General features: G+C 36.7%; 1 protein-coding gene across 3 annotated transcripts; it reads left to right on the plus strand.

The window, feature by feature from the left end:
• The first annotated feature begins 5,852 nt into the window (after nucleotides 1-5,852).
• On the plus strand, nucleotides 5,853-26,626 carry hlfb (HLF transcription factor, PAR bZIP family member b). 3 transcript variants are annotated; one of them, XR_003938262.1, is made up of 5 exons: nucleotides 5,853-6,198; nucleotides 11,812-12,153; nucleotides 20,428-20,642; nucleotides 23,960-25,192; nucleotides 25,256-26,626. XR_003938262.1 is itself a non-coding variant. In XM_030163351.1 (4 exons), exons 1-4 carry the CDS (start codon nucleotides 6,081-6,083, stop codon nucleotides 24,176-24,178), a joined length of 894 nt encoding a protein of 297 aa, XP_030019211.1. In that variant the 5' UTR covers nucleotides 5,853-6,080; the 3' UTR covers nucleotides 24,179-26,626. The 3 variants fall into 3 exon arrangements, 2 of the variants coding, with proteins under 2 accessions (XP_030019211.1, XP_030019213.1); XM_030163351.1 differs by having other exon boundaries at nucleotides 23,960-26,626; XM_030163353.1 differs by having other exon boundaries at nucleotides 23,963-26,626.
• Nucleotides 26,627-27,436: the final 810 nt, after the last annotated feature.

The following is a 27,436-nucleotide window of genomic DNA, read 5'->3' on the forward strand; positions in this document are numbered from 1 at the left end:
TAAATCTGTTTTCAGTTGGAGGTCCACTGATCCTTAAACCTTCCGTGTTTTTCTTCACATAATCAGACGGTGTTCACGGCTGTAGTTTGTTGTTTTCCGATGTTTCCGTCCTGTCCATGTACGGATCTGTGTTATTATGGGATGTACGGTTGTTATGTCACCGATCAATGCTGGTCTTTTCTCCGTTTACGTCTCATTTTAACCCGATTTCGCTTCGCGTCGACGTCGCTCTTGGACTCTAATCTGATCACAGAGCGTCAGAATGGTGTTACGCTGCCGCTCGGCCTCCTGGGAGCGCGTCACGGCGCTCGTACGTGGCGGCTTTCACATGTGTGTGATGCGTTCATGTATTTATAGTGAGCGCGAAGGCTGGGGGTCAAAGGTCGAGCCGATTCTCCTCCCGCCTCAGGCTTCGCTGCATCGATTCCTCTTCACTCTGGAAAAGTGACTATAAATAAATATACCAGCAACGGTGGAAACAGACACACAACGTAACACACTGACCCACACAAACACAACACAGATGTGGGTTTGAGACTTTATCTACTGACTCACCAGTAAAACACATGAGTTTAAGAAATGACAAGAGATGGAAACACTGGGTTTATCTGTGTTAAAGAAGATAAAATGAACAAAAAGTAATAAAAGATGTGCAAAATAATAAATAGTGTGGAAAAAAAACAAGCAAAAATATGGAGTAAAATGAAGTAAAAATGTACAATAATAATAATCACTATCAGAGTGAAACCAGTTAATCATTAGTGAACAAACACAAAGAAACATTTTACAGGCAAATATACAAGTATTTAAATTATTAATAGAAAATAAAAAAACAAATCAGTTTGTTTTTTTTTCCCTTTCAGCGCCGTCGCGAGTGGCAGCCCTTCCAATAGCTCTGTGTTTGCCATGTGTGTGTGTTTTTTTTTTTTTTAGTGTTTTTAGTGTTAATTGTGAATTAGTATCTATCCTATGGATATGGATTTTTTTTTTTAAAGTATCTATCTATCTATCTATCTATCTATCTATCTATCTATCTATCTATCTATCTATCTATCTATCTATCTATCTATCTATCTCTAGTAGGACCGATGTGCTAATGCTAAGCTAATGCTAACTATTGGTGCAGTTTGGATTATGGGTAAAATGCAGACACACAAGTTTCCCAATGAAGACAATAAAGTGAGGTGACCTTTAACCTTCAATGGCAGCTAACAGCTCCTAATGCTAATGCTAATGCTATGTTAGGATGAGTAAAATGCTGAAACAGAATTTCCCTACGTGGTTAATTCAGTGAGTTTGCGTTTACTTTCAATAGCAGATCACTTCTACAAATGTGCTCACGTTAATGCTAATGCTAATATTAATGCTAAATCTTATAGTAATGCTGCGTTCCAGTCCACCTGTAACTGCTGTTCTTCCATCCTTCTACTGGTGTAAACACACTGGAATGTTCAGTCAAACCTGGGACTTCCACCTGAACTCAGACTAGATCCATGTTCTCCCAGTTCTGAGTTCTGACGTCATGTAGCAATGGCGCCCCCGCCCCCCCCATAGATGTGGTGTTTATGCAGATTGTTTATTTAAACCAGGTATAGCTCTGACATTATTTATCTGTAAATGTTGTGTATAATCAGCAGCTGCTCCAGTGTTAGCTAGTTTTCAGTCCAATGAGTGGAAGAATAAATTCAAACCAAATATGAATTCAAATATTCAAAGAACTTCAAAGGCAGAACAGCTTCTCTGTCCTTCTGCGCTGTTTGTCCTCCTCTGTTTCCATCAGAAAAGCAAAAAACAAACACCTCTGGGATAGAAGTGACTATAAATGAGCATGACATACAGTTTGTTTACATCTAACTCCCATAATTCCTTGCGCTCAGGCAGTTTGGTGTGACTTGCCTGGAACGTTACAAAGTCGTGAGTCGTGGTTTGAAGTCGTAACTTACGGGCTCAAAAACCGGCCTGGAACGCAGCATAAGGCAAAACTGTGTGTGTGTGTGTGTGTGTGTGTGTGTGTGTGTGTGTGTGTGTGTGTGTGTGTTATGGGTAAAATGAAGAGGTGGAATTTTTCAATGGTAGCTCAGTGCACCTAATGTGCTAATGCTAATGCTAGGTGATGTGCATGTTAGAATGACCTGAATAATTAAGTGAGCTAACTTTAACCTTCAAAAGTAGCTCACTTCAACAAATGTGCTTTTGCTAATGCTAACACTAATGCTAGCACTAATGCTAACACTAATGTTAATACTAATGCTAATACCAGGCTCTGTGTGTATTGTAGGTAAAATGAAGAGACTGAATTTTCCTATGAGTACAGTAAAGTGAGTTAATTTTGAACCTTCAATAGCAGCTTATTTCTCCAAAAGTGGTAATGCTAATGCTAGGCTCTGTTTGTATTATGGGTAAAATATAGAGGTTGAATTTTCCTACAGGGACAATTAAGTGAGTTAATTGTTAACCTTCAATAGCAGCTTATTTCTCCAAAAGTGCTTATACTAATGCTAACACTAATGCTAATACTAATGCTAACACTAATGCTAATACTAATGCATGTAGTAGGTTCTGTGTGTATTATGGGTAAAATGAAGAGGTTGAATTTTCCTATGGGGACAATAAAGTGAGTTAACCTTTAACCTTTATGCGACTCATTGATTCTGGTGGTAATACATTAAAACCAACAAATAATAATAATAATAATAATAATAATAATAAAACAAATCTTCACTGTAGCGCTTGTTTCAACATCCATCTGATGATGAGTCGACTCCTCCTCATAAACTGAATGCATATCGTTAATTTCCCTTCGTTTTTTCCTGTTTTTCTCCAACGTCCTGTTTTTTCTCTGAACTCCTCTTTACTGCCTGTTTTTGTCACAGCGGTGGTTTTGTGTTCGTTTTTGGACTCTTTCTGCTTTTGCTTTAATAGACTGAATCTCCACCTGAGTCCCTCTTTACTCATAAACCCTGATGCGACGGTGGGTTTTTTCTCGTACAAACCACATTTGTGAGTTTGAGTGAAAAATCGTGTCGTCGGGTCTGGACGTTTCAGAGGCTTCAGAGTTTGAGCTGGTGATGGACGGGACCAGACAAACCAGCGCATAACACAGAGGAGGCTGGGACGTCCTGATGTCCCTGAACTAACCACATCCACACACGGAGGTCAGAGGTCACGGTGAAGAGGTTCGGACACACAATGACACTTGTGCACCTGTCAATCACACTTTTAAAGCCTCTGGACGGCAGTTTGATGGAAAATATGGAGCAAGAAAACAGCAAATGTACATGTTCCATATGTGGATAAAACAGAAACCTCCACATTCTAAACGTTTATGAGCATCTGAAGAATGAACTTTACTGTCGACGAAAGGGAAAAGATGAACACACAGTCACTTATATACATACAAATGTACAAAAACAGGCATTCAGTATCCAAAAACAGGCATTTAGTCTGATTCTACAAGAAAAAATACTCATATAATACGATTTACAACAAAAAGACTCATGTAATCCCAGGAGGGGGGAAAAAACAGGCAGTAAATGGTACAAAAACAGGCAGTAAACGGTACAAAAACAGGCAGTAAAGAGGAGTTTAGAGAGGAAAAACAGGCAGTAAATGGGAGTTTATACAGAAAAACAGGCAGTAAATGGTACAAAAACGGGCAGTAAACGGTACAAAAACAGGCAGTAAAGAGGAGTTTAGAGAGGAAAAAACAGGCAGTAAATGGGAGTTTATTCAGAAAAACAGGCAGTAAATGGGAGTTTATGTAGAAAAACAGGCAGTAAATATAAAAAAAACAACAGGCACAAAAACGGGCAGTAAACGGTACAAAAACAGGCAGTAAAGAGGAGTTTAGATAGGAAAAAACAGGCAGTAAATGGGAGTTTAGAGAAAAACAGGCAGTAAATGGGAGTTTATGCAGAAAAACAGGCAGTAAATGGGAGTTTAGAGAGGAAAAAACAGGCAGTTAATGGGAGTTTATACAGAAAAACAGGCAGTAAATGGGAGTTTATGCAGAAAAACAGGCAGTAAATATAAAAAAAAAAAACAACAGGCACTAAAGAGGAGTTTAGAGAAAAACAGGCAGTAAATGGGAGTTTATGCAGAAAAACAGGCAGTAAATTGTAAAAACAAAACAAAAAAACAGGCATTAAATAGTTTATATCGGAAAAACAGGCATTTAGTATAAAAAAAAAGGCATTTAATCTGATTGTAGAACAAAAAAATACTCATATATGATTTAAAACAAAAAGACTCATTTAATCCTATTGTAGAATTTTTAAAAATACAAATTTAATGTGATTTGATTCATTAAAACAGTCATTAATCATTTTACAGCAAAAAACAAAACAATGTTAAAATTATTCTAGAAAAACTAATCTGATTTTACTCAAAAAAACACAAATTCAATCAAATTTTCCCCAAAACATTGATTTAATTAGATTTTATACCCCCCAAAATTACTAATTTAATATGATTCTAAACAAAAAGCTAATTTAACCTCATTTCATCCCAAAAAACAGGCATTTAATCTGATTATACATGTAAAAATTCTGCCTTAATCAGATTTGCCCTGAACTCTAATCTGATTTTCCTCCAAAACCACTCAAACAGGAGCGTATAACATGTTTCAGTCTGATTCGGATGTCAGATTTACAGGTTTGTTCAGTTTGTGGAACTTTCAGGCTGTTTTCTTGTGCTTTTCCAGCCGGTGCTGTTAAATTGGGATCCTTCTGCTCTGAAACGTCCACATTCTGACGCAGACTGAACTGTCCTGGTGTTCCAGGTACAATGTGAACACAGCGTCCCTCAGAGTGGGACTGTGGTCCAGGCCTGGCTCTGCTGCTTCTGTGTTTGTTTTTCTCTGAACACATGAGGTTCAATGTGACCGGTTTCCAGAGGAGGGGGGAGGGGGCGGAGTCAGCCTCACCCAGCCCTCTGATTGGTCTAAAGTAGGTCAATCCGGCCCACACATGTGATCCAGCATTCCAGTCCACGGTGGGATCATTAAAGAGACCAAACAGCAGAAAAACACTGAAGCTGGGTTACACAGCCCAGGAGGACCCAGGTTCACCTGAAAACCTCCGAGTAAAGTTAAAAAATATACACAATTCATGCAACACTTCCCACGACAACACAGAGATTTAATAAAACTGAAACCCTAGTTCATCAATAAATAATGACCTACGAGGAACATGACATAATTAACTGGTGAAATCAGAGTTAGAGAAAATATACATGTACAGAGTTTTTCACCGGAAATCCTGGTTACAGTGGAGCACATCTTCTATAGGGTTTTTTTGTGTGTACTTCTTTTTTTTATTGTTTAATATCTTTGCATTATTTTTATATTATTGACGTTTTTTTTTTTCAACTTTATGTTTTTATAGCAATATTTGTCTTTCTTCTTTTTTATTAATGAAATAATAATAATAATAATAATAATAATAATAATAATAATAATAATAATAATAATAATCTCAGAAAAAAAATCTAATTATTTTCAATTTTTTTAATTATAATTTTTAAAAATGTATTTGGTAGGTATTAGTTTTATTTATTTATTTATTTATTTATTTATTTATTAATCACGTAAACTTTTTATTGCTGTTTTAATTTTTACTTTTTTCACAGTCATTTTTTTTACACTTAAAAAAACATTGATTTATTTGCTTTTTTTGTTTGTTTTACTTTAAATGTAGTTTTTCTGCTGTCAGTTTATTTATCTATTTAATTTCATTTCATCTAATTGATTTTATCCCAACGCGGTATTCTTTACAGTGTGGAAGGAGAGAGAGAGGTGCGGAGGAGCGACCGTGTTTGGCTCGCGCTCTGACGTCAGCAGCCGTTCACGGTTGTCAGTGAGTCTCGAGCGTCCGTCACCCGGTCAGCACGCGCTCCGGTCCTCGGTCGTCGAGTCCGGGTCCAGTTCGGTTTTCTTCGTCCGGACCTTGAACGCACCACCGGTTCTCCGCTCCCTGGGTTCGTGTTTGCGTTTTTTTTTTTTTTTTTTTGCGCCGGTTCGCGTGTTTTTCGGTGTTTTTCGGTGTTTTTCGGACTGTCCGCTGCTGCTCTGAAGGAGGCGGATGGAGAAAATGTCCCGACTGTCGGTGCCGCTGAACCCGGGCTTCCTGCCGCCGGCGACGCACGGAGTCCTGAAGAGTCTGCTGGAGAACCCCCTGAAACTGCCCCTGCACCATGAAGGTAGCACCGGGTGGGGGTGGGGGGGTAGTGTCCAAAAACAGGCATTTCATATAAAAAAAAAAAAAAAAAAAAAACAGGCAGTAAAGGGGAGTTTAGAGGGAAAAAACAGACATTTAATAAAAAAAAAAAAAAAAACAACAGGCAGTAGAGGGTCCAAAAACAGGCAGTAAAGGGGAGTTTAGAGGAGAAAACAGGCATTTAATATATATATATTTAAAAAAAAAACAGGCAGTAAAGAGTTTATGCAGAAATACAGGCATTCAGTATAAAAAAGAGGCATTCAATGTCCAAAAACAAGCAGTAAAGAGGAGTTTAGAGGGGAAAACAGGCATTTAATATAAAAAACAGACTGTAAAGAGTCAACAGGCAGTACATAGAAGTTAAGAGAGAAATCAGGCAGTAAAGGGTCCAAAAACAGGAAGTAAATGGGAGTTCAGAGGGAAAAACAAGCAGCAAATGGTACAAAAACAGGCAGTAAAGGGTCCAAAAAGGCAGTAAAGAGTACAAAAACAGGCAGTACATAGGAGTTAAGAGGGAAAACAGGCAGTAAAGGGAAGTTTATACAGAAAAACCAGCATTTAGTATTAAAAAAACAGGCAGTAAAGGGTCCAAAAACAGGCAGTAAAGAGGAGTTTAGAGAGGAAAAACAGGCAGTAAATGGAAGTTTTTGCAGAAAAACAGGCAGTAAATGGGAGTTTATGCAGAAAAACAGGCAGTAAATGGTCTAAAAACAGGCATTAAAGAGTTTATGCAGAAAAAACAGGCATTTAGTATAAAAAACAGGCAGTAAAGAGGAGTTTAGAGAGAAAAACAGGCAGTAAATGGTCCAAAAACAGGCAGTAAATGGAAGTTTATGCAGAAAAACAGGCAGTAAAGGGTCTAAAAACAGGCAGTAAATGGGAGTTTAGAGAGAAAAACAGGCAGTAAATGGTCCAAAAACAGGCAGTAAATGGAAGTTTATGCAGAAAAACAGACAGTAAAGGGTCTAAAAACAGGCAGTAAATGGGAGTTTAGAGAGAAAAACAGGCAGTAAATGGTCCAAAAACAGGCAGTAAATGGAAGTTTATGCAGAAAAACAGGCAGTAAAGGGTCTAAAAACAGGCAGTAAATGGGAGTTTAGAGAGAAAAACAGGCAGTAAATGGTTCAAAAACAGACAGTAAATAAGAGTTTTATAAAAAAACAAACAAAAAAAACGGGCAGTAAATAGGAGTTTGGAGAGAAAAACTGGATTTAGTATCAGTTATTATTAAAAACAGGCTGTAAATAGGAGTTCATGTAGAAAAACAGGTATTTAGTATCAAAAAACAGGCAGTGAATGGTCCAAAAACAGGCAGTTAACAGGAATTTATAGAGAAAAACAGGCATTTAGTATCAGTTAAAATAAAAAAACAAAACAAAACAGGCATTAAATAGGACTTTAGGTAGGAAAAACAGGCATTAAGTCTGATTGTAGAAAAAAAAATACAATGATTTAGAACAAAAAGACTCATTTAATTCGATTCTAGAATTTAAAAAATACAAACTTAATTTGATTTTTACATTAAAACAGTCATTAATTATTTTACAGCAAAAAACCCCAGTTTGTTAATATGATTCTAGAAAAACTAAACTGATTTTACTAAAAAAAAAAAAACACAAATTCAATCAATTTTTGCCCAAAACACTGATTTAATCAGATTTTTTACCCCCCCCCCCCCAAAAAAAACCCCCTAATTTAGTATGATTATAAACAGAAAAGCTAATTTAACCTAATTTCATCTCAAAAACATGCATTTAATCTGATTAAACATGTAAAAAATTCTGACTTAATCAGATTTGCCCTGAAATCTAATCTGATTTTACTCCAAAAACACTCAAAAAGGAACGAATAACATGTTTCAGTCTGATTCGAATGTCAGAGATTTAAAGGTTTATTCAGTTTGTGGAACTTTACTATGTTTTACTCTGGTTTTCCACCCTGTGCTGTTGAATTCTGATCATTCTGCTCATGAACTTAAAGATTTAATCCTTTTTACTCGATTACTTATTAAACCTGAATCAAACCTGAATGTAAATACACAGTAAATGTTGTTAAAATTAAAGAAGTGAATTCTAAAATACGGTAAAATCCAAATGAAATGAGCTAAAACCTTTATTAACCCTCATTTTTCTGCAAAGAATCAAACTTGAAATGTGACCTGGCTCTAAAAAACTGGATAAAAAGGCTCAAAATGAGACAAAAACATGACATTTCTTGACTTATTCATCAATAAAACTGATAATAACATTGTATTTAAACATCGATACTGAGTCCAGATCGTTTTACTGAAACATATCAAGGTGACGATGTGGTTTTTGTTTTGGTTTTTTTCCCATGAAATATAATCCATGACTCAAATGTAGGACATGTTACCAAAGCGTCCAGTGTGAATGATTCAATTATTTGCTATTTTTTGTCCGACATTTATGAAGGAAATCAACCTTTATGCATAAAAACAGTGTGAAATGTGTGTTTGTGACAATTTATTTAAGAACAGAGAGGAATTAGAACAGAATTAAGCAGGTGATAAGCAGTAAATTCAAGAAATGCAGCTAGTTTTTATAGGACGTGCTTTTATTCTGAAGTTCTACAGGAAGTACTAACAGATTTTATTTCAACACGCAGCAACAGGTAGAAAATAAAACAACAGAAAAACTACAAACACTTTAAAAAGATGCTAAAAACTTTAACGTAGTAGACGAAGGTAACGTGAGATTAAAACAATTACGGTTATACTTTTATTTTGAAGTTCACACTCAGTCGTCGTGTTTCTATAAAATGTCGAGAACATTTTAATCAAAATCAAAAAACCAAATATGGAAATTATGTGTGTTTCCATGAACATAAACAAACATAAAAAAAAAAAAAAAAAAGTCGGGACATAAACTGACTCTACATTAATGTGATATGATATGATTTCACAATAAAAGTCTCTGAATTATAAAAAAAAAGTATTATTGTTCCTCAGTGTAACTAAGAAATGCACAAAAAACAAATAAAAACTGAATTTGTGATTCTAGGCTTTTATTTTCATCTAAAATGTTTAAATGTGAGATGTGTCATGTCACATTAAAAGTCTCCACAGAGGCTTTTAATGTGAAAATATTAGTTGCAGCCATATTAACCAGGACTCTGTGGAAGATAAATAAAGGTCATTGGTTTTTATTCCGTTTCCATGGCGACCAGGTTGGTTTTGGGCGCAGCCTCTGAGTCTCATCATGGAAATAAAAAAGTTGCGTCAGTAAAAAATAAAACTGTTTTAATCACAGGTCTGAGCTCACGTTTACTGTAAATGGTCCTTCTAATTAACACTGCAATTACTGTAGTGTAAAAGAGCAATGCATTATGGGTGTTTAGCCGTAATGTTGCTAGGCTAGTAGGTTTATTTCACTCTGTTAATGGGATAAGTTAAGTGTGTTGGTTAAACTAAAGCGGGGAGGTCCAAGTTATTCTGGTTCAGGTTCCACTTTCAGCCCAGTTTGATCTCAGTCAAATGAAGACAAATACACAAAACATTTAATAACAGACTGAATATTTGTAAAATTACACTGATTTTTGTCACCATATTTCATATTGTTTGTATTTGTTCACATTTGTAGTGAAAGGGTAGTTTGTAAATGTGGTGTAATTGTCCTTGTTTTCACTGTAAAACTGACACAAGTTCACAGTCGTCATTTTTTATATTTTATTTTGTTATTATTTTCCTGTAGATCATATTATTCTGAATGTGGAACCTGAACTAAAATGATTTCAACACCACTGATGGTTAACACTTTCAGGCATTTTGTAAAGTTAGTCAAACTTTAATTAAAACCACAATATTTTCCAATAATTAGTCCAAACTAATAGTGTTAATAGTGTTCTATGACTGCAGCATGGATCACCTGATAAGTAATGCTTCTGTTATTTTAACACATTATCAACTCAATAATATAATAATCTATTTTTATTATTAGTTTATTATTATTGTTTACATTTGCATTTTTATTTATCCATTTGGCAGATGCTTTTTTCCAAAGCAACTTACAGGAGAAAAATCAAACTAAAAGAATAAAATACAAGAATAGATTAAAAAGACAGAAAAACAGTGAAATAAAAATACCAGGTAAAACAACAGAATAAACCTAATTATACATTTAAAATGGAATGTTTGAAGGTGCCAGGACAGGATAGTTATTATTATTCTGTGCATATTATAATATATCATGATTGATTTTTTAATTATTACTACTTTATTATATGTTTCCACTAGTACTTTATATTGTGTAATTGCCTGTTTTTCACTACTTTTACATAGTTGTTACTATTTTCTTGTTATATTTATTATATGTGCTGATACTGGAAGCTTAATTTCCTGAGGGATCAATAAAATTATATCTGATTTGATATTTTCTACTGATGAATACGGTGGCCCAGAGGTGCAACAACCCAAAAAATATCCACTATAAGAAAAAAAAGAGAACAGCCCAAAAAATTATCCACTCTTTTTTAAGTAACTTTACTTTTAGCGCACTCGCCTCCACTTCTGGTGGGTGACTTCGTTAGCATTAGCCACATTAGCTGAAGGCCTTAAACATTTTCAGCCTATGCTTTTATTTTTGTGGTCGCCTTAATTTTAAAACAAGAGACCTTTTGGGTAAACAGCGCCCCCTTAAGTGAAAAGGAGGATGATGGTTTTTTTTTCTTGTACTGGATAATTTTTTGAGCTGCTCTCTTTTGTTTCCTTCGAGTGGATAATTTTTTGGACCGTTCTCTTTTTTACCTCCACAGGGAGGTTCTGTCTGTTTGTCTGTCTGTGTGCAAGAAAACTCAAAAAGTTATGGACGGATTTAGATGAAAATTTCAGGAAATGTTGATACTGGCACAAGGAACAAATGATTAAATTTTGGTGGTGATCGGGGGGGTGGGGGGAGTGGGGGGGCCACTGATTGGCCTTGGTGGAGGTCTGTGCTCTACGAGTGCTGTTCTAGATAATTTTTTGGGCTGTTCTCTTTTATTTCTTAGAGTGGATAATTTTTTGGGCTGTTCTCTTTTATTTCTTAGAGTGGATAATTTTTTGGGCTGTTCTCTTTTATTTCTTAAAGTGGATAATTTTTTGGGCTGTTCTCTTTTATTTCTTAGAGTGGATCATTTTTTGGGCTGTTCTCTTTCATTTCTTATAGTGGATCATTTTTTGGGCTGTTCTCTTTTATTTCTTAGAGTGGATCATTTTTTTGGGCTGTTCTCTTTTATTTCTTAGAGTGGATAATTTTTTTGGGCTGTTCTCTTTTATTTCTTGTAGTGGATCATTTTTTGGGCTGTTCCACCTCTGGGCCACCGCAGATGAACCAAATCAGTCTGTGTTTACGAACATGTTTATGTAAAATCAGATTTTTCCCATTAAACTACTTTCAGACCGTCCATATTCACTCGTGCATCTCAGTCCAAATCAGACATTTATCTGATTGGACACATGCGTTTGTGTCTGTTTCATCATATTTCATGTATTAAAGGTGTTGTTTTTACACCCCGCTGGTCAGACTGGACCCTGTGTGGTCCGGTTTTGGTCGGTGGGCCGTATGTTTACCCCTCTGACTGTGTTTCCTGTCCCCAGTGTTCTCTAAGGAGCAGGAGAAGGAGAAGGCCCTGGAGGAGGAGCGCTCCGCCCCCCAGTCCGCCTTCCTGGGCCCCACCCTCTGGGACAAAACCCTGCCCTACGATGGCGACACCTTCCACGTCCTGGAGTACATGGACCTGGAGGAGTTCCTGTCGGAGAACGGCATCCCGTCCAGCCCCTCCCACCACCACCAAGCCCCGCCCCGCCAGCCGCCCATCATGCCCCAGGCCCCGCCCACACCCAGTCCTACAGTGATGGACCTCAGTAACCACGCCTCCACGTCCGTCCACAGCAACGCCGTGTCTCCCAACTGTCTGCGAGGCAGCCCGGGCCGAGCAGGTACGAGTCCGACACCCCCCCCCCTTAAAAAAATACAACTAAGAAAAGGGATTGGACACAAAAAAACACGCATTTAATATGAATTTATGACCAAAAAGTCTAATTATACACAAAAAATACGACTGTCATTTAAATTTTATACCACAAACACATGCATTTAATGTAATTATACAACAGAAATACTAATATAATCAAATTTTATACCAAAGAACATGCATTTAATACAAATACAAAACGGGTCATAATTTTATGAGAATAAAGTTGTAGCTAGTGTGTTGGCCCGTGTGGATCCACAGGTTCTAGATGTGGTCGTTTTTATGCTGTTGTGTATTCATACATGTTGTACCGCATTTGTCCAGCAGTCACCGCCAAAGTGCTCTGCGTAGTGCAACGTGATTGTTAGGCTGTTGTATTCAAAATTACTGATATCTCTCAAAATATTGGTCCGATCAACTCACCGTTTTCACTAGTCTGTTCACGGAGCAAAAATACACAAGTACAACAAACTGCAGCAGTCAGCTGTGTACGGGTTTAGTGTGAATCCCCAGACACACACACACACACACACACACACACACAGACCACTTGGCTTTTATAATATAAATATTTCGAAAATGAAGCTATAATATTATAAGAATAAAATAGTTTAAAAAAACCCTCATAATTTAACGAAAATAATGTCATCTTTTATGAGATTAAAGTCGTCATATTTCAAGAATAAAGCCATAATATTATGAGAATAACGTCGTAATTTAAAAACAGGTGGTAAAAATAGAATAATTTACCAGAATACAGTTGTACCCACTCATTGCATAATGGAGAACTTGGAACATTTTCTAGGTTCTACTTTCATTTGGGGTTTACGCACAAAGAACAAATACTGAGACTATTAGCCCCACCCACCAAATACTGAGACTATTAGCCCCGCCCACCAAATGCTGAGACTATTAGCCCCGCCCACCAAATGCTGAGACTATTAGCCCCACCCACCAAATGCTGAGACTATTAGCCCCGCCCACCAAATACTGAGACTATTAGCCCCGCCCACCAAATGCTGAGACTATTAGCCCCGCCCACCAAATGCTGAGACTATTAGCCCCACCCACCAAATGCTGAGACTATTAGCCCCGCCCACCAAATACTGAGACTATTAGCCCCGCCCACCAAATGCTGAGACTATTAGCCCCGCCCACCAAATACTGAGACTATTAGCCCCACCCACCAAATACTGAGACTATTAGCCCCGCCCACCAAATGCTGAGACTATTAGCCCCGCCCACCAAATGCTGAGACTATTAGCCCCGCCCACCATCAACACATTAGCATAAGTCGTCCGCTCCAACAGAAGTGAAAGTTGTTGTTTCACTTGTTGCATTCACTGTAACTGGAAACTCTGTCATCAACAAGGTTTAAGGTTTATAATTTCTAAATTATGAGATTTTATCGCACTTTTGAGAATTTATTTTCAAAATATTACGACTTGAATCTCATAAAACTACAACTTTATTCTTATAAAATTATGACTCTTCTGTATTTGACTTACGGGTTTTATCTCGATATTTTACGACTTTATTCTTGTAGTGACAAGTGTTTTTATTTTCTCCTGTGGCTCTAATACGCCGTTGTTTAAACTAAACATACGATCGAACACCTGCGTTTTTCTTTTTTTTTTTAACGAGCTGATAAAAGCTGAAGACAGATGAGCGTTAAACGGTTTCCCTCTCATCGTCTGAGTCGTGGAAAACAGACGTGTGGCGTTCGGAGGACAGGTCTGTCAGCTCTGCGTCTTTAGGTCACTGATGTCATTGATGGATGATGCGTTCAGGGACGCTGGGACGATTTTAACCCTTCGAGTTCATCACAAATAAAAGCCAAGTGTGAAGTGTTGCCTGGCGTTTGGTGTGACAGTGACATTTACATAGCAGAGGTGTCACAGTGTGTTCGTGGGAGTGATTGAATGTTTATTTCATTATGAAGCGATGACAATCAGACGTTCCCGTTCATGTTGGAATGTGTGACATCATCAAAAAAACAGATCATAGTTCAAATACTGTCAGTCACTGAGCTTCGGTCAAAGAGGACGAATGAATGAATGATGGTTTGGACTGAAGTTTTAGTCCTAGAGGACGGATCTGAGATGACGAGGTCTGGGATCCAGAGTGTTCCAAGTCCATGAGTAAATGAGTAAAAAAAAAAACACCAAAATGATCAAGACTATTAACAAAACATTCAACAAAAAGAACAAAATAATCAATAAAATGAGCAAAAAAGATCAAAATAATCAACACAGTTAACAAAATAATCAACAAACTGAAAAAATAATCAACACAATAGAAAAAAAAATTAACAAAATAATCCATACAGTGAACAAAAATGTTCAAAATATATAATAATTTTGATTTAATGATTTCTCTCCTAAAATTCCACCAGACAGCTTCATAATGTTTTAAAACTACATCTTAAAATACCCTTAAACTTAGATGGATTTTGGAATAAACACTGTAATACAAACATGTCCATTCATTATGATGTCATGTGGGCGTGGCTACATTACCAAGCCAAAACCTGTTACATAACGTGGTTTTTTTTGAAGCTGATTAGTGAAAGTTTTGCATAAATTCTTCATAAATCCTGGGTTCAGACTCAGATGGAACTAAAACCGCTGGTTGGAATGAACGTGTCAAAGCCATTTTTTCAGTTTCAGACCCGGTTCATGTGATCGACACTAATCTAGTGTTATTTCACCACCGGCTGAAAATAGTCTGAAGTGAGAGAAAAGAGTCCAACGTCCACATGTTTGACCTTTTATCACCGACAGAAAAGGAAGAGGTGGAAGGTGAAGGCCACAGCACAGAAAGACTGAACATGAACGAGTGAAAGGAGAAACATTTACAGCAGGTTCAGTTTGTAATGACGCCTGGATCAAAGAATCTAATAAAACTGATGGATACAAATATGAAAACTAATACGAATCATTCAACACATAATGGTTGAACATGGGTGGGTTTATTTTCCTCATGCTGATTCCTTTTCCTCTTCTGTTTAAGGTGAAATAACTGAATATCACACAATGAAACTAAATGATGTGATGGAAGAGGTTTATATGAGGCCATAAAAGACTGTTCTGAAGGAGAAAAAAAGAAGAAAAACAATCTAAGTAGTCGATATTGAATAGAAGCAACAAGATGGAAATGATGGAATGAGTTGAAAATGAAATAAAATATGAAGCAAAACAAATATGATGTAAAAGACGAGAAGGATTTAAGATTTAAGATGCAGAAAAGAGTCAGAGATGAAAACGTAGAAGACGCAGCAACATGGAATTAGATACAAGATGAAAATGAGGTATACATATATATATATATATATATATATTTTGCATGTAAGTAAATATCGATTTTTTGGCATATATAATCTTTATTACTGTTCATGTTAAAAAAAAAGCATTGATCTTCACAAATTACTCCTCTGTTTTGTTTCGCACTGTAACGTCTGTGTTTATATGACAATATTCATGTAACAAAGATTCACAAATTAGCTTTTTTTCTTTCTTTTTCTTCCTTTCAGTGAGCAATATTGACATCCTTTTTTCTTTAAAAAAAAAAAAAAAAATAGAACAGTGGTTTTGGTTCCAATGATGTCCTGTGCAATATGTTCTGAGACTGTTTTGAATAAAAAAAATTGAAAATTTTATATATATATATATAATTTTCGATAAATATATATATATATATATATATATATATACATATATATATATATATATATATATATATATATATATATAATGAAATATAAGACGCAACAATATGAAAAACATGTAAAAGACATAAGACAAAAATGAGGGAAAAGACTCAAAAACACAAGATAAAAAAGTTGATTTAATATAAATGAACATGATGTAAAAGAAGTAAATAAACTAATGTAAAAGGTTTAATGAGATGAAAACGTTAACGATTCAACAAAATGAACTTATTTTAAAGATAAAAACAGTCAAACATGGATGTGTTTTCATCTGGAGTCAGAGGGAGTTTATCAGTGGGTGTGTCTGTGGATCGGTCACAGCTGAGTCCTTCCACTCCTGTATTTTCACTCCACAGTAGAAAATGAGTGGAGTTTTTCCACATCTGCCCACTCTGAAAAACTGCACCACCTTCTGTTGAACCCACAGACGGACAAGAGTGGGTTCAGACATGAGTGGGTTCAGACCCACAGAGACATGAGTGGGTTCAGACCCACAGAGACATGAGTGGGTTCAGACCCACAGAGACATGAGTGGGTTCAGACATGAGTGGGTTCAGACCCACAGAGACATGAGTGGGTTCAGACATGAGTGGGTTCAGACCCACAGAGACATGAGTGGGTTCAGACCCACAGAGACATGAGTGGGTTCAGACCCACAGAGACATGAGTGGGTTCAGACATGAGTGGGTTCAGACCCACAGAGACATGAGTGGGTTCAGACCCACAGAGACATGAGTGGGTTCAGACCCACAGAGACATGAGTGGGTTCAGTCCCACAGAGACATGAGTGGGTTCAGACATGAGTGGGTTCAGACCCACAGAGACATGAGTGGGTTCAGACCCACAGAGACATGAGTGGGTTCAGACATGAGTGGGTTCAGTCCCACTCATGTCCGTCATGTGCAGGGCCATAGAACAGCGTCGGTGTGGATCCACATGTGACTGAGTGTTTTCAGAACACAGTGTTCCAGTGGAAGTAGGTCAGGGGGCGGCGGCTCTTTACTGCCTGTTTACATTTACATCCAACATGTGGTTCAACATGTGGTTCAGTGTCCAACACAGGCCCCGCCTGCACACAGACACCACAGACAGAAGAGAATAGAATAGAATAGAATAGAATAGGCTTTATTGTCATTATACAAGTTGTGCAACTAATAAACGACACAATAAAATACAGATAAGTGTATAAATAAATATAAACACATTGTAAAACCTGTCTGTACAGTTTACATTTGGGATCATCAGGTTATTACAGTGAAATGTTCAAAATGACGTTAGTTTAAATCAGACAGAGTTCTTGTACAGTGGATGAAACTGAAGAAAACATGTGGTATTCAGTAGTTTTAAATCAGTGAAACAAGACAAAAAGTTTATCAGAAAACCCGAAAACTGTAAAAACAAACAATAACAGGAGAACCTCATAAAAAGACACTAACACAAAACCAGTTTTAAAAAAACACAGTAACATGAAAACTGTAAAAAGACGTAATAACACAGAAACACTATAAAAAGACGCAGTAACATGAGAACTTCATAAAAAGATGCAATAACATGTAAACTGTAAAGACTCGCTAATGTGTAAACTGTAAAAAAACGTAGTAAGACGAGAACTTCATAAAAAGATGCGACAGGATGGAAACTTTGTAAAAACAAACAAGATGAAAACTTTGTGAATGACAATAAAACAAAATCTTTGCAAGAAGTTTTTGTCCTGTTACGTCTTTTTACGAAGTTTTATCCTGTCTTATTTTTCGTGTTATCGCAGGTTTTTCGGATGTTTTTTTTATTGCGACTTCTGATGAACTTTTTCTCCTGTTTCTTTTATAAATGATGTAAAACCGCTAATAACCACCTTTATTTTTTAACTTTAACTCGAGTAAAAACACATTAATTTGACATTTTTATGATAATTAATATTGACTGTTTTATTCTAATACGAATAAAACCACTTTATTTTATGTTCTGATCGGTGTTTGGACTCTTTGAGTTGGAATATTTTAGCAAATTTAGGTGAAAATCAGATTTTTAATGCAACATAGTTTAGTTTTTTTTTTTTTTTTTTTTTTAAACGCTGCAGATGTGAACAGGTCTGTTTTCTGTCCATCCTGACGTTGCGTTCAGGGTTTTATCCTGGTCCACGGTGATGTTCGCTCTGTAATCTGCCTCTGCCTCAGGTCTAAAAATAGCAGATAATCTACAGAATAATCTGGAATATTTGGATTTCCCAGAAGGCCGAGCGTCACAGAGTCAGATAAGGAGCAGAAAGAGAAAGAGAGCAGGTTTAAATGTGGTTCAGCTGATAATGAAAAAGAAACTGAGGAGGAGGAGGAAGAAGAGGAGGAAGAGGAGGAGGAGAAGGAGAAGGAGGAGGAAGAAGAGGAGGAAGAGGAGGAGGAGGAAGAGGAGGAAGAAGAGGAGGAAGAGGAGGAGGAAGAGGAGGAGGAGGAAGAGGAGGAAGAAGAGGAGGAAGAGGAGGAGGAAGAGGAGGAGGAGGAAGAGGAGGAAGAAGAGGAGGAAGAAGAGGAGGAAGAGGAGGAGGAAGAGGAGGAGGAAGAGGAGGAGTAGGAGGAGAAGGAGGAGGAAGAAGAGGAGGAAGAGGAGGAAGAGGAGGAGGAAGAGGAGGAGGAAGAGGAGGAGGAGGAGTAGGAGGAAGAAGAGGAGGAAGAGGAGGAGGAGAAGGAGAAGGAGGAGGAAGAAGAGGAGGAAGAGGAGGAGGAGGAAGAGGAGGAAGAAGAGGAGGAAGAGGAGGAGGAAGAGGAGGAGGAGGAGGAAGAGGAGGAGGAGGAAGAGGAGGAAGAAGAGGAGGAAGAGGAGGAGGAGGAAGAGGAGGAAGAAGAGGAGGAAGAAGAGGAGGAAGAGGAGGAGGAGGAGGAAGAGGAGGAAGAGGAGGAGGAAGAGGAGGAGTAGGAGGAGAAGGAGGAGGAAGAAGAGGAGGAAGAGGAGGAGGAAGAGGAGGAGGAAGAGGAGGAGGAGGAGTAGGAGGAAGAAGAGGAGGAAGAGGAGGAGGAGAAGGAGAAGGAGGAGGAAGAGGAGGAAGAAGAGGAGGAGGAGGAGGAGGAGGAGGAAGAGGTTAAAACCCAAACCTTCTCATCCTGAAGCAGAACCAGCAGAACCAGCAGAAGGTCCAGATGTGAAGGTGTTCCTCTGGTTTCAGACGCTCACTCATTCTTTGCTTTCATGGGTTCGGAGTAAAACAGGAAATTAAAAACACACATTTCAGACAGAAGACAAGTTTCTTCTGGACCACAGTGGAGGCAGAAGGTGTGGAAGTCAGCAGAGTCCTTCTAAAAGCTCCAGTGTGTGTTTGTCCGTGACGCTTCACAAATGATGGTGTTAAATGTCTGTTTGCACGTGAACATTATTGGATGTAAAAGGTGAAAAAACATGAAAACAGACTGAAATGACAGCGGATGTGACGTCACTTCTGTATGAACTCATCCTCATTTATGTGAATCTGAAAAGTTCAGTTCAGTTCTTCACGTTTGCACATTAATCACCGTTTCTGTTCATTTTATGATTCAGTTAAAAAGACGTGAAACAGCTGGAGAAGAAAAACAAACCAAATCTCACGTGAAAACCCATAAAACGACAAACAGAACTTAAATTCTGTTCGGTCTCAGTTGGACTGTGTTTTTTCGGAGCCTGGAAACGTCAGGTTAAAGGTGACGGTCCAACAGCTGAGACCACCTGAGCTTTTCACACAGTTTAGGAGGAGTTCCAAATAAAAACAGGTTTCATCTGGTGTTTGTGTCTCCTCCTGCTGGTCACAGGCAGAACTGCAAAAAAACAACATTTATTAGTTTTACCTTGAACATGGGTCAAATAATCAAGAATAAATAAAACAATAACAACCAATAAATGTACAGGAAATGTTCTGATTCACTAGTGATGATAAACTTCTGTCTGTGCAACAAATGAATGTCATATTTTAGGGGTTTTTTTGTTAGTTTTTTTTTTTTTTGCAGGCATTGTTATGATCATTTCTGTAAAGGAATAAAAATATAACTAATCCAAATAGTCCATCACAATTTCTTATTTTATTTTTTCTATCCATAGTTTGTGAACAAAAATAATTGAACATTGATAATTTGGAAAAATAAATGAAATGAAAAGAGAAAATCTCTAATATTCACCAAGATTAAAGTAGTAAATTATGAGAAAAATGATAATTTTCAGGAGATTCAAGTTATATTTTTTAAGACTGAATTTCTTTTCATAAGCATCAAGTTTAGTTTTGAATAAAAACATAAAACAGCTTCACTGACTGAAATGAAAAAACCTTAAGTTTATTCAACATAAAATATGAGTATTTCAGGTGGATATTCAAACTATATATTATTAAACAAACCTTACATTAACACTAAACTTAATAAAACTGAACAAAAACAAACTAAAACAAATGAGGAAACTTGATTTTAAAGACCTGAAAAACCTACACAACAATGAAACTAAAGACAAAACTCAAACTGTTTTTTCATCTAAATTAAACTCAAACTCAGACTAAACCTGAATGCTCCTGGTTTCCTTCAGGACACCCCAGCTCCAGAAACACTCCAAGCCCCATCGATCCAGACTCCATCCAGGTACCGGTGGGCTACGACCCGGACCCGGCGGACCTGGCCCTGTCCAGCGTCCCGGGTCAAGAGATGTTCGACCCACGGAAACGGAAGTTCTCCGCTGAGGAGCTGAAACCGCAACCGATGATCAAGAAGGCCCGAAAAGTCTTCATCCCAGAGGATCTGAAGGTAAGTGGGATCTGGTTCTGACTAAGACCTGGACCTGGATCTGACTAAGACCTGGATCTGGTTCTGACTAAGACCTGGACCTGGATCTGACTAAGACCTGGATCTGGTTCTGACTAACACCAGGACCTGGTTCTGACTAAGACCTGACTAGTGGATTTTTGAAGATTAGAAACCGATAAATTAATATCAGTTCAATAATTGTATATATTTAAGTGTCACTCATCTGTAAATCACCCTTATCCTCATCATATTTTTACAAAATATAAAATCACAGCTAAAAAAATCGAAATAAAAACTTAACAATAAACCAAATTTTACATTTAGATAAATTTGAAAATACTGTCATTTATGTGGTTAAATTAAGTGAAAAATACTATTTCTACCAGATTTCAGGTGTTTTACTTGATCCTTTTTCATTATTTAACCCTGTTTTTAACTTGATTTTTTGTAAATTATGTCCCAGGTTAAATACACAATATGGAAAAAAGCTAATGTACATTTAATACAAAATACATATTATTTACTGTGTTAATGTGTAAAACTTAATTTCCATGTTACTTTATTTTCTGACACTGATGTACAAATGTTTTCACCAAAACCCTTTCACATGGTGGCAAATAAACAGTTAGCTTAACTCACAGTTAGTGATTAGCATGAAATAAACATTAATTTGGCTTATAGTTTTTATCTTTTCTGCATATTGTGATAAGAAAGTCAATGTTAGCGATAAATACGCTCCATATGGATGGAAATACAACAGAAGGAGGTCATATTTAAAGAAGAAAGCATGCAGCTAAAGTTAGCTTTAGCTTGTATAGCTTTATTCTGCCAGTCTGTGTTGTTCACAGTGGTTGAACCGACGATAAAATGTCAGCTTCACAACATTTAAACAGTATTACATGAACAGTGAAAGTGACGCTAACTGTACATGGAAACTAAAATCATTCATTAAAAAGATTTACATATACAGAGGAGTTAGAGGACATAATGCCAATTAGCAGTTAGCTTTCACCTAAAATCCTGCAGTATGAGCCAAGAGTTCACAAAGTTCACTAGCATGGAGGATAATTAGCAGTTAGCTTAAATTGCGGTTAGTGATTAGGATGAAATAAGTGTCAGTCAGGCTCTTATGTTTTATCATGACCACGTATTATCATTATGGACATAGAGCAGCTAGCATTAGCATTAGCATTTATAGCTTTATTCCATGGTATCTGAATTTTGACAAACTAAAATTAGCACAAAATTAGCATTAGAAAATTAGCATTCCTCAGCCATCTCTCTCTCTCTTTTTTTTATTATTCCTAAACAGGTTTTATTGAACAGATTAAACTAAGATGGAAATAAGAAGAAAGAAACACAGTGAATTACAGAATAAAACCGTAATTTAGGCTAAAAAAAAACAGCTCATGTAAGTTAAATAAACTGGAAAAACAGCTTAAATGTGTTATTTTCCTTCTTCTGATCTGTTTGTTGTAGATTTTATTAATTTTTGACCCTTTTTCAGTGCATAGAGGGTTAAAAAGTCTTTAAATTGCCTTTAAATTTAAAATAAAAACCTTATGATAATTAAATCAAAGTGACAGTGAATGAAACAGACACATGGAATAAACGCACTCTGTGTTATTGTCTGTTCGTTTCTTCTGCTCGTCTGTTCTTGCATCACATCAAACCATTAGTGTGATTACTGTCCACCTGGCTTTAAGCCACTCGGCATTCTGGGAAACGAAACAGGGAGCCTCTGCCGCTCTGTGATTGGTCTGATCTCACTCAGGGGGGCGTGTCCTGGAGTGTAAGAGGATTATGGTGCGTCCTGCCCAGAGGTCGGACTCAGGGATTTGGATTTAATTTAGTGAAAGTCCAGTGAGTGTGAACAGACTGCAGTACTCAGACTGACCACCGGGGGGCGGAGTCTGTCTGCACTGACCACCAGGGGGCGGAGTCAGTCCGCACTGACCCCTACTATGACCACAAACACAGATGTGACCGTTACTGGTGGAGGTTTGACTTCATTTATTTGAATAATTGAACTGATGATAAACAGAAGACTGAAGGACATGAGGTGGTTTGCACCGTCCGTTTTCTGTTTCGAAGAAGTTTGACTTTGATTTCAGTTCATATCCTACTCTTTTTTTTCTTTTTTTTTTTCTTTTTGCCAGTTTTTGTTCACCTTTAGTTCATTAAATCTACCCTTTTTTCTATTATGACCCATTTTACTCTATTTTTTATTTTATTTTATTTTGCTTTATTTTGTGTTTCATCCCTTTCTATTAACTTCTGTTTGTTTTTGTCTCAGTTTTTGTTAACCTTCTGCTTCTCTTTAACTGATAAACTTACTTTTAATGCAGGTTAGTTTGTAAAAATTTGCTTTTTTTTTTTTATTTATTATGACCCATTTTTGACTATTTTAACTAATATAATTTTATTGGTTTTATAGTTTACTGTCATTCTTTTTTTGCTGTATGCATTTTCCCCCTCATTTTATTGTTTTTAAGCATTTATGTTACTATCTTTCAGTGTTATTTTGTTATTTTGTTTTATTTATTTCATGTTTCATCTCGTTCTATTCTCAGTATGAACTAGTTCATTTAATTTCTGTTTGTTTTTGTCTCAGTTTTTGTTAACCTTCTGCTTCTTTTTAACTGATAAACTTTTAATGCAGATTAGTTCAGAAAAATGTGCCTTTTTTTATTATGACCCTTTTTTGAATCATTTTTTTGTTTTAATAGTTTACTATCATTCTTTTCTTAATTTTTGTTTTGTTTTATCTCATTTTATTGTTTTTATTTATGTCGCTATCTTTCAGTTTTATTTTTTATTTTATTCTGTTATTTTGTTTTATTTATTTCATTTTTCATCCCTTTCTATTCTCAGTATGTACTAGTTCATTTAATTTCTGTTTGTTTTAACTCTGGTTTGTAGCTTTTAATTCTTATTTTATGCAGTTTTACTCTTGATTTCCACGTAAACTCACATTAAATCACTGGTATTATGTATAAAATTTATGGAAAACATGATGTAACTTGGTCCTAGTGGCTACTCTCCATTTTTTTTTTTTTTTTTTTTTTTGTAAAATTGCAAAAAAAAAAAAATATATATATATATATATATATATAAAAAAAGCACTGGCAGAAATGCATCCAGATCTTTTCTTGCTCTGTTATTCTATGATTTACTTATCAGTTCAGTAGGTTTGTTTTTCTCTTACATGTTCAAACACCAGGGTTTAGTCTTTATCTCTGAGGTCAAATTTTAGTCGCAGTTTTCCGTCTAATAAACCTGTAACGGTCTCTTTCATGTCCTTTGTGTTTTTTGAGCAGGATGACAAATACTGGGCCCGACGCAGGAAGAACAACATGGCGGCCAAGCGTTCGCGTGACGCCCGGCGGCTGAAGGAGAACCAGATTGCCATCCGAGCCGGCTTCCTGGAGAAGGAGAACTCGGCTTTGAGGCAGGAAGTGGCCGAGCTGAGGAAAGAGCTGGGACGAACCAAGAACATCCTGGCCAAGTACGAGGCTCAGCACGGACCGCTGTGACCGCCCACGCCAGGCCACGCCCACACCTACACACAACAACGTCCACACACAGCAGGCGCACGGTTCAGGACACGCCCACTTTGAATCCGACACCCAAACTGCCTTCAGGTTCATTTTAGCGCCTGGGTTCTAAATTCAAACCTCCGTAAACCACAGATTATTTAACAGACGCAAAGTTAAAACTGTTTTTTTCCGACTTTTTGTCTTAAATATGACGTTAAAGGCCTTGAATGACGCGCAAATATATGAACGGAATATCATCAAATCCACATTAATGCTGCTGATCATCTGCAGATGGAGTTTGTCACATTCTCATAAATGCTCATAATCTGAAAATGCATCTCCAGATGAAATTCTAAAAGATGTTTGTTTTCCCGTCGTGTTTCGGACTCAGATGAAATGAAAAACTCTTTAAACTTATTAAACCAAAGCAAAAAAAAGGTCTAAATATCCGACATTTTGTGCTGAATTTGACAAACTCTCAGGTATTTTCAGCAGGAAGTCGTCTCCTGATGATGTTTTGGGGGGGTTTTTGCACCAGTTTCCATGGCAGCGGTTGCCGAGCAGCAGCAGTAGAAATAGACAGATGATGATGATGAGGAGGAGGAGGCGGAGCTGCTGATTGCGAACCGTCGCCTGCTGTGAGTTGACGACAGCGTTTAACACGAACAGACAAATCCCACAAACCTGAGTCCCGAGTGCGTCTCCTCCCCGACCTCTGACCTCCGACCTCTGACCCCTCCCAGTGTTTGGTGTCAGAACTGCAGGACTGCTGACCCCTCCCACCTCAACTCACCTGACCTGACAGACTCCGCCCCCTGCAGGTGAACGTTTGCAGACGATGATGTTAGTGAATGAACCGACGTGTGCTCTGCTTTACACGAAAAACACACAAGGATAACACGAGAAACACACGTGCAACTGTCAAATGTGGATTTATGACATGTTTGTGGTGTCGTGTACGTAATTCACATGTAAAACTACTGAGTACATGTGACACGAGAGGAAATACATGTGGAACTATTCATATCACATGTGAAACCATTGGAATTACACATGAAACCATTGGAATTATAGGTGAAACCATTGGTAATACATGCAAAAGTATTGGTAATGCATGTGAAACTGTTGGTAATACATGTGAAACCATTGGAATTACACATGAAAACATTAGTTTTACATGTGAAACACCCAGTATTACATGTGAATGTTATGTAAAACATGACTCGACATGGCCACGGACCACATTACACCATGAAAAGTTCCAAAACCACAATGTGACTGAAACATTTGGCTAAAACACATACTGACCTGCAAAAACATGTGAACTTGATGTGTTTTTCCGTTAAGGGCTGCTCTCCTATTGGTCAGTTCCGTCTGTAGTTTGACTTCAGTAGAACCATTTTTTTTAGGAAAGTGAAAAAAAAAACAAAACATAAAAAGTAAATGTTAAGTACAACCTGAATGCCAAAAATGTTCACTGCTTCTCCCAAAATGTTTTATTTTTTTATCCTGAAAACCCAAAAACTGTCCCAGGTTTAATTTTCCAGTCATTTATTTATTTTTTATAGTGTTGTAGGGCTGCTTTTCTACAAAATGTAGTTAAATAAATAGACAAATATTTACCAGTAAGGCAGAAAAAACAGATTTCTTGTCGTGAATATGACATGAAAAGCCTTTAACCATGTTTATTTATTCAAGGATAAAGTAGAATCGTTCTATAAAAAACAAATTAAATGCCAAAAAGACATCTTAGTTTTATAGAATTTATGCTGTGGGCCAAATCGAAATATTAAAATTAAAATTAAAAATGTACCTGAAGGGTTAAAAAACAAACAATCAATGCTGAGGCAATGAATATTAATAAAAAAACAACCAAAAAACACTCAAATACTTGTGTGTTTTTAGTCCCTCTGACTCTGGAGTTCAGTGAGTTTGACAATAAAAGCTTTAAATGTATTTTACAATCACAGAGTAAAAGGTGTTTTATATGATTTAACAGAAACCGTCACCCACATTCATCTGCATCAGGTCAAAACATACGAAAACATGCATTTAAACAAAGGAAAGAAAGCCTTGTTTTTGGGAAAGATGTCATACTTTTCAACAACAGTGTTAAAATAAATAAAAAAAAACTGATAGAACCAGACTAAACAATGGAAAAACCAACAGAAAGATACTGAAACCAGTTTAAAGTTAATCAAATCAAACTGAAAAATGGTAAATCCAGACTAAGAGTTGCCTAAACTTGTCTTAAAGATGGTAAAACACGACTGAATTCTAAGACAATAAAACCAGTGTTAAAGTAGATGAAACCAGACTAAAAGATGACTAAAATGGACTCATGGATGGTAAAACCAGTGTTAAAAATCGATAAAAGCAAATTATGAAATAGTTAAACCAGACTGAATGATGGTAAAACTGGTCTAAAAGATGGTTAAACCAGACTAAAGGATGGTAAAACTGATCTAAAAGATGGTTAAACCAGAATAAAAGATGGTAAAACTGGTCTAAAAGATGGTTAAACCAGACTAAAAGATGGTTAAACTGGTCTAAAAGATGGTTAAACCAGACTAAAAGATGGTTAAACTGGTCTAAAAGACAGTTAAACCAGACTACAAGATGGTTAAACTGGTCTAAAAGACGGTTAAACCAGACTACAAGATGGTTAAACTGGTCTAAAAGACAGTTAAACCAGACTAAAAGATGGTTAAACTGGTCTAAAAGATGGTTAAACCAGACTAAAAGATGGTTAAACTGGTCTAAAAGATGGTTAAACCAGACTACAAGATGGTTAAACTGGTCAAAAAGATGGTTAAACCAGACTAAAAGATGATAAAACTGGTCAAAAAGATGGTTAAACCAGACTAAAAGATGATAAAACTGGTCTAAAAGATGGTTAAACCAGACTAAAAGATGATAAAACTGGTCTAAAAGATGGTTAAACCAGACTAAAAGATGGTAAAACTGGTCAAAAAGATGGTTAAACCAGACTAAAAGATGGTAAAACTGGTCAAAAAGATGGTTAAACCAGACTAAAAGATGATAAAACTGGTCAAAAAGATGGTTAAACCAGACTAAAAGATGATAAAACTGGTCTAAAAGATGGTTAAACCAGACTAAAAGATGATAAAACTGGTCTAAAAGATGGTTAAACCAGACTAAAAGATGATAAAACTGGTCTAAAAGATGGTAAAACTGGTCTAAAAGATGGTTAAACAGGACAAAAAAAAAAAGTCAAACCAAATTAAAGGTGGA

This window comes from Sphaeramia orbicularis, chromosome 19, assembly GCF_902148855.1.
Source record: "Sphaeramia orbicularis chromosome 19, fSphaOr1.1, whole genome shotgun sequence".
NCBI lineage: Eukaryota > Metazoa > Chordata > Actinopteri > Kurtiformes > Apogonidae > Sphaeramia > Sphaeramia orbicularis.